General features: G+C 40.4%; 1 protein-coding gene across 1 annotated transcript; it reads left to right on the plus strand.

The window, feature by feature from the left end:
• The first annotated feature begins 872 nt into the window (after positions 1–872).
• Positions 873–9,206, plus strand: RBP2 (retinol binding protein 2). Its single transcript, XM_064666577.1, has 4 exons — positions 873–996; positions 3,911–4,089; positions 7,087–7,188; positions 8,924–9,206. The coding sequence occupies exons 1-4, from the start codon at positions 924–926 to the stop codon at positions 8,975–8,977; spliced, it is 408 nt and encodes a 135-aa protein (XP_064522647.1). The 5' UTR covers positions 873–923; the 3' UTR covers positions 8,978–9,206.
• Positions 9,207–11,644: the final 2,438 nt, after the last annotated feature.

Here is an 11,644-nt window from a genome sequence, read left to right on the forward strand (position 1 = left end):
TTAAGGAGTTTTTGACTGCTGATCATTTCAATTACTCTCTTTGTAGAGCCATCTCTAAGTTCTCTTGACTGATTAAAGCCACATAATGTAAAATCTTATGTTAATTTGCTTTTAGTACTTACTTTAAATTCCAGTAAAGTTGGACTGCACATTCAAATTCTCCATTCAGACACATTCTGAATGTGCTTATTTGCACAACTGAAATACATGGGTTTGTCCACAACAATGTAATGCCAATGGATGAAAAATACCTTTCTAACTGCCATGTTTCAGCGTAATTAAAAATCATTCTTAGGGCAGATTTGATATTAATTATGCTTGATTTTTATTTACTTTATATTTGATAAACTTGCTGTTAAATTAAAACAAAAATATGGAAGTGTGGTTGGAATAAGCACAGCTACTTTGAAAATCAAAGGAAAACAAAAATATTTTCAATGGGAATATTCCTTTTTCTGCCCTGCCTTACATTTTTTGCACATTCCAAAAATTTGAAATGGGAGTTCTGGGTGTGACAGTTCTGTAAAATTGACCCTTCATAGGGAACAGTGACACAGAGAAAGGAAGTGAAAAAGGGAATTCACCTTGGAAACTTTTAAGTGGATTGCCCAATTTGACACTGTGTTCAGTCTATTTCAAAGGTATCCCATAATAGCTTGTCATTCTTCCCAGAGGTCACTGGAAAATCATATCCTGTATTACTCCAGATTTCTGACAGTGTTCCTTGTCTGCCAGCTGTTCAAGTGAACTTTGTTAACGAAGGCAAAGTCTGCAGGGTTATCACTCTGCCCCTTACACTGTATTATCTAGAAAACCATAAACCTTATTAAAAAAGATACGAAAAGCTTTATAAAACCTTGTGTGAGCAGGTCCTGTTTCCAGCCTCCCCTCTGGACTGCAGGTGATCGGAAGCTGTGGCCACCATGCCGGCTGATTACAATGGCACCTGGGAGATGGAGACCAACGAGAACTTTGAGGGCTACATGGTGGCTTTAGGTGAGTGAAAACATAGTAACTGTACAGAGAGAAGAGGAAATGTTCCAATTATAAGGAAAATCCTTCTAAAAATTAATGAGCTTATTTCTGTAGTGTGTGCTGTGGCACAAGGGCTTCTGCCAATCAAGTGAAAATCAACAAATCACTTATAATTACTGTGATATAAGTATATAAGCAAGAGAAGATTTGTAGCCAAATATATTATTCTTTATTTAGCTAAATGAAAAAACAGATACAGATGGGGGGGAAAAAATCCAAACTAACAGGCTTTCAGATACAGAAACTCTTTTTATTCCTGTAAATACTTACTGTACCAGTGAAGCCACAGCCTGGTTAGCTCTGCTAAAGAGGAATAGGATGTTTTAGATCACTAAAGCAACAATAATGCTAATACTTAATTAGTGCTTTGAACTACTAAAATTATATGTTACATAAATGAAAAATTTGATGCTTTATGTGATTTTGTACTAGTTTTACTCCTACCAAAGAATCTTAACCCTAATTGATTTATCTGTTCAGATTGAAAGAGAGGGAATACACAAAAATACTTATAAATAAACTCTCATCATTATTCACCAACAACTGAAAATATTTTTAATTTCCTCAAAGCTTAAGAGAGAAAGGCAAGTTTCGCTCTTCATAGTTTTTGCCCTTTGTATTTATGGAAAAAAGATCAATAACTTTGGGGACACCTGTAGATAAGATACAGAGACACCTGTGAGGTTTTAAAAAAATAAGAATGATTAAGTCAATATCATGAATTTCAGGAGAAGGATACACACTGACTGAAGTGATTTGCATGCTGGGGGTTGGCAGTTAGTTAAGCATGAAGAATAATTGCTATTTTCTGTGCAACTGAAATGTGATTTTAGCTTTGAATATGGGGCCTGTTGGTCTGGCTGATGCTTAAGACAACTTCCAGTTGTCACCAATTGAGTGTTCCATCATGCTTTTTTGTGTACACATGCACATACACACTGTAAGTTATATGAAGTTAAAACTACAATAGATTAGCAAAAACACCCAACACCAAAACCAGCACAAAGATACATATGCTATAGGTGATTCTCAGAATGAAAACAAATTACAGGCAAAGGGTGAAAAAATATTCTTCTGCTCTGTTTCTCACAGTTTTACATGTTGTTGGTATTTTAAGTATGAAAGTGCTCAGATTCAAAGCACACTGAGGTTTTTTTTAAATTCATCCAGCCTTTTAATTAATGCACAGATATATTCTATACTTTAATTAAAGAATGCTTTTGTCCTTTAAGTCAGGAACTTTGGTTTTATCATAAACATGTTACAAAGTATTTTAACCTACCAAAATTGAACAATATATCCTTTTTATTGCTTGTATTGTTCAAAATGCAGTTATGAAAACCATGCTTTAATAAAACCTCCCCTAATTTTCTCCAGGAGCTACAAGACTAATATATTAGTCAGAAATAGCATTTCTTTAGAGGTCTAGACAATTTTTTCCCTCGGAGAGAACTAAATTTTATGTTGTCTGGCTGTAAATCAGACCCAGAGATACCTTTAATCCACCCCAGCAGATAAAATATACCCAAGAAGTCTTGAATATAAATACCGAACGAGAACATTATTCCCTGTGTTAAAAAGTCACATTTTTTTAAAGCCAATCCTCTTACTCAACTCTATGAGCACTTCACAAGCAGTCTAATGAATCTACCAAAAGCAAAAGGGCTCCTTTAGAACATGGCATTGCCCAGCTGACAGTGATTAACTCCCATGCAAAACCACTAAAGGACGGCTGGCAAACCAAACCCATTTTTCAACCCCTTGCAGCAGCATGTGAGATTATTTCATTTGCATAGAGCACCACAATAAGATTCCCTGCCAGCTGGGCAGAACTATTTATTGGAGCTGGTGATGCTGCTGGCATGAGGTGGATTGGCTGGGGCAAGCTGTCAGCATGGTAAGCTATATTCTGCCTTTGGTAACTTCCAGTGCATTCCACTGCAAGCAGTTGTTTACATTAGAATGTTGGTCACCAGCAAAGTAAGGATGTTAAGGAGATAGTGCTGCCTGACATGTTCACAGAATATTGAACAGGAACTGGGAAATGCTCTGCATGGATACTTTGACTTTGAATTTGTCTCCTTTTAAACTGAAATTTATTTCTGCGTCCACTGTCTGACAATAATGGGTGTCAGGCTTTTGTTAATTGTTTCTTTTTTTTTATTAGTATATATTTCATTATTTTAGGTTAATTAATTAACCTCTTATATACTCCCACAGGCTGTAGGTTCATCATAAAAGTAACATGCCAGAATCCCTTTGATTATGTGCTCATTCTCCCTTGGTTACATACTCCTTCTAACAGGCTTTATTTCTGAAAAGGAATATTATTCTGAGATCCTTCTTTAGAAGTGTAATCCTGCAGGACAAAGAGCAGTACCCCCATGTGCCTCAGGGAGCCCCCTGAGTTCCTGCATGCTCAGGAAAGGCAGTGGCAAAGGAATGGCTCCCTGTTATTAGATGATAACAGTTCTCCTGCATCCCACAGCTTCATGTGGAAGGGAGGTCAAACAGGCAATGTCAGTCTGAATAGCCCCTGTTGTTTCATGTTCTCAAAAAAACCTGGAAATTCAGGTAATTTAAACACTATTGGTTGTATGCTGTAGCTCTGCTCACATTCCCACAGATATCCTGTTAATAAATAAATTTATAATCAGTGGAAGATCATCGAATTGAAAGTGTACTTGCAAACACAAGATGATTTTTATTTGAAATTATCTTTTTCTCTGCAAAATGTTCTAGGTAAAAGCATTATTTGTGGAACTATATTCCACATATTTTTTAATCTATAAATATATGCTCTGGTTTTGGGGTTTTTTTTGGTATCAAATACTGGAATTTTCATTGTGATTCTCTCTCTTTTGGTTTTTGACAGGTATTGATTTTGCAACTCGTAAGATTGCAAAACACTTGAAACAAACAAAGGAGATTACTCAAAATGGAGATAATTTTAAAACAAAAACACTCAGCACTTTCAGAAACTATGATCTGGACTACACGGTGGGAGTGGAGTTTGAAGAACAAACCAAAGGACTGGATAACCGAGTGGTAAAGGTAAAAATCTGGTACCTGAGTCAGCAGGTTCAAAAATCAGCTGAATACATTAAATAAGCCCCCAATATTTCACAAACATCAGAGGATTTTTATAAAGCAGAAATAATTTGCATCTTGAGACAGTTTTCCTTCCTGCTACAAGCATTTATTAGAAATGTGAATCGGGATGGTTACTCAGGCTCGAGAGGACAATCATTAATTACAGGTTTTTCTAGTAGGGAATTTTTCCAGCTTTTCTACTTTCTTTATGTATTTAGAAAGTAGAAAAACTTATTTTTACCTATGTATCCTCTTTAATGAAATTTTAAATTCATCCCTGTGAATTTAGGACTGTTTCCACATCAATATAAATCTTCAGTTTGCAATGGTTGTGTGCAGAGTGTATTTTTAAGCTGAGCCTGATCAGCCTCAGCTGGGCAGTTTAACAGTTAGACACTGTTAAAAATAAACTGTGCTTGGCTATGAACCTCAAGGGAGCTTCAGGAAGGGGCAAGAAAGAAATGTGAGCCAGAGCTCCTAGTGCTCCAGGTGGCAGGGCTGCTGGCAGGGGCAGAGGGGCAAGGAGGCCCAGCAGTGCATGCTCTGATACCTTTTGGATTACAGGAGTAACCCGAGCTCAGAATTCCCCCAGGGATCTGTGGGGATATGTTCAGACACACAGGTTTGGACCAAGGGCCATGCTGGGCATTAGCCCCTTCCCTCCCTCCTGTGGCAGAGTCAGTGAGTGGGTTCCTGTGGGGCCTTCAGACAGGGCTCTATCAGAGAGGAAAGGAACACACTTGAGTCCTAATTCATTTATTGAATTCAGCCTCATGTTTCTGTACCAATACCACTGCAGGTTTACTCTCTTCTCACCCCTAAAATAATTAAGCAAGATTTTCCAAGCTAGAAAGCCCAGTAGATCTTACATTTCCAATGCCTGTCCCCTCCCAAGCCTTGCTGATCCTGCATCCCCTGGCTCCTCTTGGCACCATGCCCTGAATGCCCCTGTCTGACTCTGTGCCATCACCACACCCCTGTTCTGCCACTCAGCTCTCAGCTGCCAAGCTGGGAGAAGCTGAGACCAAAGCTCCCTGTCACAAGACCTGATTTGTTTTGGCAATTGCCACAGGAACCTGGCAGCATAAAGGACATGTTTACATTTGAACTCACATCGTCCTGCACTGGAGTGGCACAAATTTAACACCAGTCATTGTTTATTCACCATGGATCACTTTTCATTCTCAAACTAACTTTGTGCAGTGTAATTCCATGACTTCTTCCAAATTATTTCTCATTGACAGCACTGCAAGCCATCAAATAATAAAACCCTTTTTTTTCCCCCACTATCCTGAATATCCCTGTATTGAAATTTTCTTCCTATCTCTTTCTCCAGTGAGCCCTGGGTAGGACATATTCCTGTGACAAAGTCCATGCTTTGAAACATTGTTCCCACACCTCTTTAGGTCAGTTGAAGGCATTATGAAGGATCTAAGGACTCATTAGATGCATCACTCCTTAAATCCATCAACTAACATTCCTCTAGTGCCCTTCACCCCTACTAAAGCATTTGCCTTTCCCTGCAAAATCTTTTCACTTGCAGACTCTTCTCTTCACTATCAATGGGAGGGAGGGAGGGAAGAAAGGCAAGGAAAGGAAGAGAGGAAGGGAGAAAGGAAGGGAAGGAGGGAGGGAGGGAGGGAGGGAGGAAGGAAGGAAAGAAGAAAACACGGTGTGTACATTTATAACCCTACCTGGTTTAATTACTTTGGCCTAATATTCTTTCCTTAACAAATTATATTATTTGTTTCTAATGAGAAAAGAAGCAAAAGAGAAGCATGTCATGCCATTATTCTCTGGACTGCTGTAAAAGAACGTTCCGGTCATTTTATTAACTAAACAATGCCACAAACACATTAAAGTTAGATGAACATAATAAAATTGGTAGGCAACATTTAAATGTAAAGAGGGCATGGATAATTTAGAGAGCATGTAGCTTGAAAATTCCGTAAATAAAAAAGAAATTAACTGAAATGGAATGACTTTTGTCGCATTAATAGAAAGCTCCCTCCTAAGAGAAATAAATTATCCAGTGCTGGAGTAGAAAATGAACTAAGGTCCCAGTGCACTTGGAGCTTTGTAATAGCTGAACTTACATGGACTGTAACTGGGCTCTAAAAAGGATTTGTCTGAGACATGGTTAAGTATGCCCCTAAAGTACAGTGTTTCAAACCTAGAACAGTTCAAACAAAATTGCTGTGAATGTACCCTGGCACATCTGCAGATATTAGAGGGGATTTAGCCTGTAAAGAGAAATTCTTCTTACTGACAGTTATCCTGCTCCTGGACAAGAATCAGCACACCCAATACCCTGTCTACTAGTGACAGACTCTGAATCACACCAAATCATCAAATGGTTGAGGATGGAAGGGACTTCTTGAGGTCACCTTGTCCAACCCCTCTGCTCCAGTAGGGTCAGCTACAGCACATTGCCCAGCTTATGAGCACATCTCGTTAAATGTCTTTATGAAAGTGCATGAAAACATGTAAAAATTTTATTGTATGAGATGATACTAACATCCACTTTCTCTTGTTATTTTATGCAGACCTAGAAAAAGGTGTTAGCACTGCACTAGTTGGTATGAACCCCCAGGTCTTCACCCATCTTATTAATGGCTTTAAACAGCAAGAAAAAAAAGTACAATTTGCATATATTGCACAATTATCTGTTAACTCACTCAGCAGTTCATAGGTTAGTGTGAACACTTGATATATGTGTATGGGAAGAAACACCTGGAAATGAAAACAAAGCACTGCAAAACTTCCCTTCAAAATGCTGTTGGCATCTTGAATGCACTGGGGTTTTGGTTAAAGGCATTTGAGGTTTTTTAGGAGGAAGATGGGAAATGACAGAAAGCAGTTGTGTAATTGTGTATTTACATTTTTTGATTGAACTTATTTTCATGTATTCATTAACTTCTCATTAACATATCTGCCTTAATTATCTGATTCATGCAGACACTGGTGACCTGGGACGGTGACAAACTGGTCTGTGTTCAGAAAGGTGAAAAGAACAACAGGGGCTGGAAGCACTGGATTGAAGGAGACATTCTGCATCTGGTAAGGGCTGTTGGCACATCTCTGAGGGTGCAACACACTCAGGTTTTCCACTTCAAATGATCCTTTTTCTAGTTAGAAAGGTCTTTATTTAGATGGTTCTGATCTCTGAACTCTAAGGAAATTACCCTTAAGTAATAGGAATGCTCTATTTCTTTCCACCTGCTCCCAGTTAAGTCATAACCCTGCAGTGGAGTTTTTGCTCCAGTCCACTGCCCTCCAGCCATTAACCCTTCCTGTTACATTGCATCTCTAACATCATCTCATTCTGTTATAATCCCTGGTAGGAGAAAAAAAAGAAGAAATAACAAAAAAGCAATCAGGCATATTGCAAGAGAAATGTTATTTTTTGTTCTGAAAGAAGCACTATAAAATTTTAGCACACTATGTTGTAGTGTGCTAAAAGATCAGAAACCCATGGATACTCAAGAGGATCCCGTAAACAACCTCTACTGCAACTATTTTTGCTAGTACAATAAAAACTTCAAAATATTCATACATCTGAGGTAGTAGCTGGAACCCAAAGACAGAAGAGGTGAGTCCAAGAGAGGCCTGAAGAACTCGTGCAGGAAATAAGCAGGCAGTGAAGTCCAGAAAGATTTCAAAATAATAGAATCATAGAAGGTTGGAAAAGGCTTCCAAGACCATCAAATCCAAGATCTGACTGAATACCACCATGCCCACCAAACCATACCATGAATTGCCACATCTACTCAATTTTTTTGAACATTTCACATAATGATAATGATTCCTGAGTTTCCTGGGAGAGCAATCAAGAAATGGGCACGATAGTGTTGGATGGCACAATGGTGGGGGGAGAAAGATTGTGGAGGGGATCTCATTGTTCTCTCCCACGCTTTGCACCCAGACATCTGCTCCTTCACCTGTTTCCTCTGTGGATTCTTGGTGTGGCAACTACAGTGGCTCGGGTCTGTACCCCTGAAAGGTCAAAGCTATGAGTTAAAACCATGATCTGCCACCAAACTAAAAGTCACCCATCCAGTGACTTCAAATCTACTTTAACACATACTCAAAAGCTGACCTAACAAAGGTTCTACAGGATGGAACCACCACTGAGGATAAGACTGGGGGAAACAGAGAGGCCAAGTAGATCCTTACAAGAGTCTTCAGAAACTGTATTGCAGGTTTGGCTCCCTGCTGGCCAAAAAGCCAGCTCCAGCTCCCTTCCAAGTGCTGTTTGCACAGGAATGCTGGCTGATCAGACTAAGCAAACTGACTACATTGCAACAAGTAGCTGTGCCAAACTTTAAGGGGATCAGCTGCAACACTGGGCAAAAATGGGGTATTGTTCTGGCCCCTGAGGAATAGCTGGGCACACCTCTGAGGCAAATCATCTGTTTAAAGTATTCCTTTTTTTTATTATTTCCTTGTTTCATTGCTTCTCATGAATTACGAGGTAAGGTGAATTATAAACTAGTACAGTATATTGTTTTAATAACAGAGTGTGAAAAGGCCTTGCATTAAAGTGCAATTTTTATGCATTTTTCATGTTTATTCTTCTTAGAGTTCAATTCAAGTGTCAAAAACTAATTACTGCAACGTGAGGTGCATGCCTGCTGTTTGGTTACATATATCACACTATTCTGTCTGTTCTCTTTTTCATAAGCATCAGTTTTTAATGCGGTGGCTCAGCTGTAGTAATTTCTGGTGGGATCTGCTGTATATGCAAAATATAACTTCTACTACTATATATTTACTCATTGTTTTAATACTGTAGGAACTGACATGTGAAGACCAGGTGTGCCATCAGACGTTCAGGAAGAAGAAATAAAACTGAGCAGAAAGCTGCCCTGATCTTCATCTCATTGTTCTGCTGTTATCTTTTGTCTAAAAGAAGGATAAAACCAGATTTTCACTTCTTTAACACTGCTATGTGAATATATTTTGTTCCTGTTTATGGAAACAAACACATTTTATAGAAATAACATCAAACAGTTACAAACCTCATAAATTTCTTTGCCTTTCAGTCTGGAGGTAAATAAAAGTAATTGTCTTTCAAATACTGCTTTCCCATGTCTTTCAAATAATTTCCAGAGGAATGTCCTTTAGCAACAAGGCTGACAATTAACAGTCACAATTATCTCAACCACAGTATATCTCTCTATAGTGCTACATTATCATAATATATTTGGATGACTGAGTAAAATTGGACATTCATTGGAGTGTTTCTTTTTAATTTAGTCCTGGATCACTAAGTCCACAGTTTCAGGTACCAGAATGGCTCACTGAGCACAGTACATGGCCTTTCACAAGATGTTCACTTGAATTTGGCCCAGGTCTATAGCTCCTAGTAGTTATCACCTGATAAATGTCTCACGGCCATGGGGAAATGCTGCAGCTCCTTAATATGGTGGATCAATGACAAAGCTGTAACCTCCAGTTAGAAATAGCATCCTACTAAAAATCCCAGTGGAGAAATCTGCTGTTTGAAGCAAACTCTGCATTTTCACAGTTGCTCTGTGGTGTGAAAACTAAGGCACACTTAGGATGTAAGAGGCAAACTTCAGAGCATACCCAGTCTGCATGTTCCCTGGGCACAAAGAGCACCCCACATGCTGCACTCTTCCCCTTGCACCTACCTTTCAGAGACTTGAAAAAGAAAAGTCATTTCCATGCAACTCTACTCAGTTTTATTCAGGGTTTTTCAAAAGAATTCATGTTCTTTGCTAAAGGCAAGTTCAAGTTACCCATGGCTGATGAGCACTGCTTCAGTAGACGAACTGAAATGATTTGGCAAAATGCGTGTGCGCCTTCCAGGGAACTGAAGAAGAGCTGGTATGCCCAAAAGCTCATCTGCTTTTTCCCACCTATATGAACTATTTAATAATACATACTGTCTTTCCTACAACCTTGCCTTTCAGATATAAAAACTTTCACATCGACTTTATCACTGTTAAAGTTCCCCCTTGTCCATAGCCCCCATCTTCTGTTTAGTATGGGAGGGGTGGAAGTTCACTAAATAGATCAGTGGTAGGGAAGAACAGAAAATATGTGGAAAAAGAATTTCATAAATGGAGGAACATATGCTTTCTCCTCATCCCTACCTGTTCCTTAGCCCACTCACTGTCAATAGCTCAGGATAGGAAAGGAGTCCCAGCTGAAAACTAGGTTACATCTGCAAAAATCTGATTATTATGTCACCAATACTTACATGGCCGTGGACATTATCCTGGTGCCAGCTGGGATTGAGTTAATTTTCCTCTTAATAGCTAGTTTTATGGAGTTTCTATGGCCAGGTTTTGGTAGCAGGGGGACTACAGGGGTGGCTTCTGTGAGAAGCTGCCGGGATGGACCCCCCACTAGCCAAGGCCAAGCCCATCAGGAATGGCAGTAATGCCTCTGGGATAACATCATTAAGAAGGAAAAAAAAGTTATTTGGCAGATGAAAATTGCAGCCAGAAAAGAGCAGAGTGAGAACATGTGAACAACTGCAGAAACACAAGGTCAGTGGAGAAGGAGGGGCAGGAGGGGCAGAAGGGGCTCCAGGCACCGGAGCTGAGGTTCCCCCGCAGCCCATGGAGGACCATCGGGGTGCAGAGACCCACCTGCAGCCCCTGGAGGAGCCCAGGCCGGAGCAGGTGGGTATCCAAAGGAGGCTGTGACTGCATGGAAGGCCCATGATGGAGCAGGGACCCTGCAGGGACCTGCTGATCTGTGGGGAGAGGAGCCCACACTGGAGCAGGTTTTCCCTGGACTTGTGGCTCTGTGGGGGACCCACACTGGAGCAGACTGTGCCTGAAGGTCTGCACCCCATGTAAAAGTGACCCACACTGCAGCAGCTTGTAAAGAACTGTTGCCCATGGGGTGGACCCACACTGGAGAAGGCTGTGAAGGACTGTTTCCCATGGGAGAGACCCCATGGGGAGCAGGGGAAGGACTCTTCTCCCTCAGCAGCAGCAGAAATAACCTGTGCTGAACTGATCATGACGTCCATTCCCATCTCCCTGTGTCACTGTGAGGAGGAGACAGAACCTGGAAGGAGGGAGGGGTGGGGGGAAGGTGTTTTTATGATTTATTTTACTTCTCATTCTTCTGCTCTGATTCTGTCAGTAGTAAATTTAATTAATATCCCCAGTCTGTTTTGCCCGTGATGGTGACTGGTGACTGCTCTCTCCCTGTCCTTATCTCAACTCATGAACCATTTGTCATATTTTCTCTCCTCCGTCCAGCTGCAGAGGGGAGTGAGAGAGCAGGTACCTGGTGTCCATCCAGGGCCAACCCACTACACCAGTGCTGTGCTTTGGATTTAGTAGGAGAATAATGGGGACAACACACTGATGGTTTAGTTGCTGCTAAGTAGTGCTTTCTCTAAGCCAAGGACTCCAGGTTCCCACGCTCTGCCAGGGGCACGAGAAGCTGGGAGGGAGCTGGGACAGCTGACCTGAAGTGGCCAAAGGGATGTTCCATGCTTGGCTTATAAAGCTGAAGAAAAAAGAGG

This window comes from Pseudopipra pipra, chromosome 10 (assembly GCF_036250125.1).
Source record: "Pseudopipra pipra isolate bDixPip1 chromosome 10, bDixPip1.hap1, whole genome shotgun sequence".
In the NCBI taxonomy this organism is placed as follows: domain Eukaryota; kingdom Metazoa; phylum Chordata; class Aves; order Passeriformes; family Pipridae; genus Pseudopipra; species Pseudopipra pipra.

Coding starts and splice junctions, on each gene's coding strand:
- RBP2 (XM_064666577.1), top strand. CDS start 924: ATGCCGGCTGATTACAATGGCACCTGGGAGATGGAGACCAACGAGAAC. Junction 997..3,910: donor GGGCTACATGGTGGCTTTAG/GTGAGTGAAAAC, acceptor GGTTTTTGACAG/GTATTGATTTTGCAACTCGT. Junction 7,189..8,923: donor AAGGAGACATTCTGCATCTG/GTAAGGGCTGTT, acceptor TTAATACTGTAG/GAACTGACATGTGAAGACCA.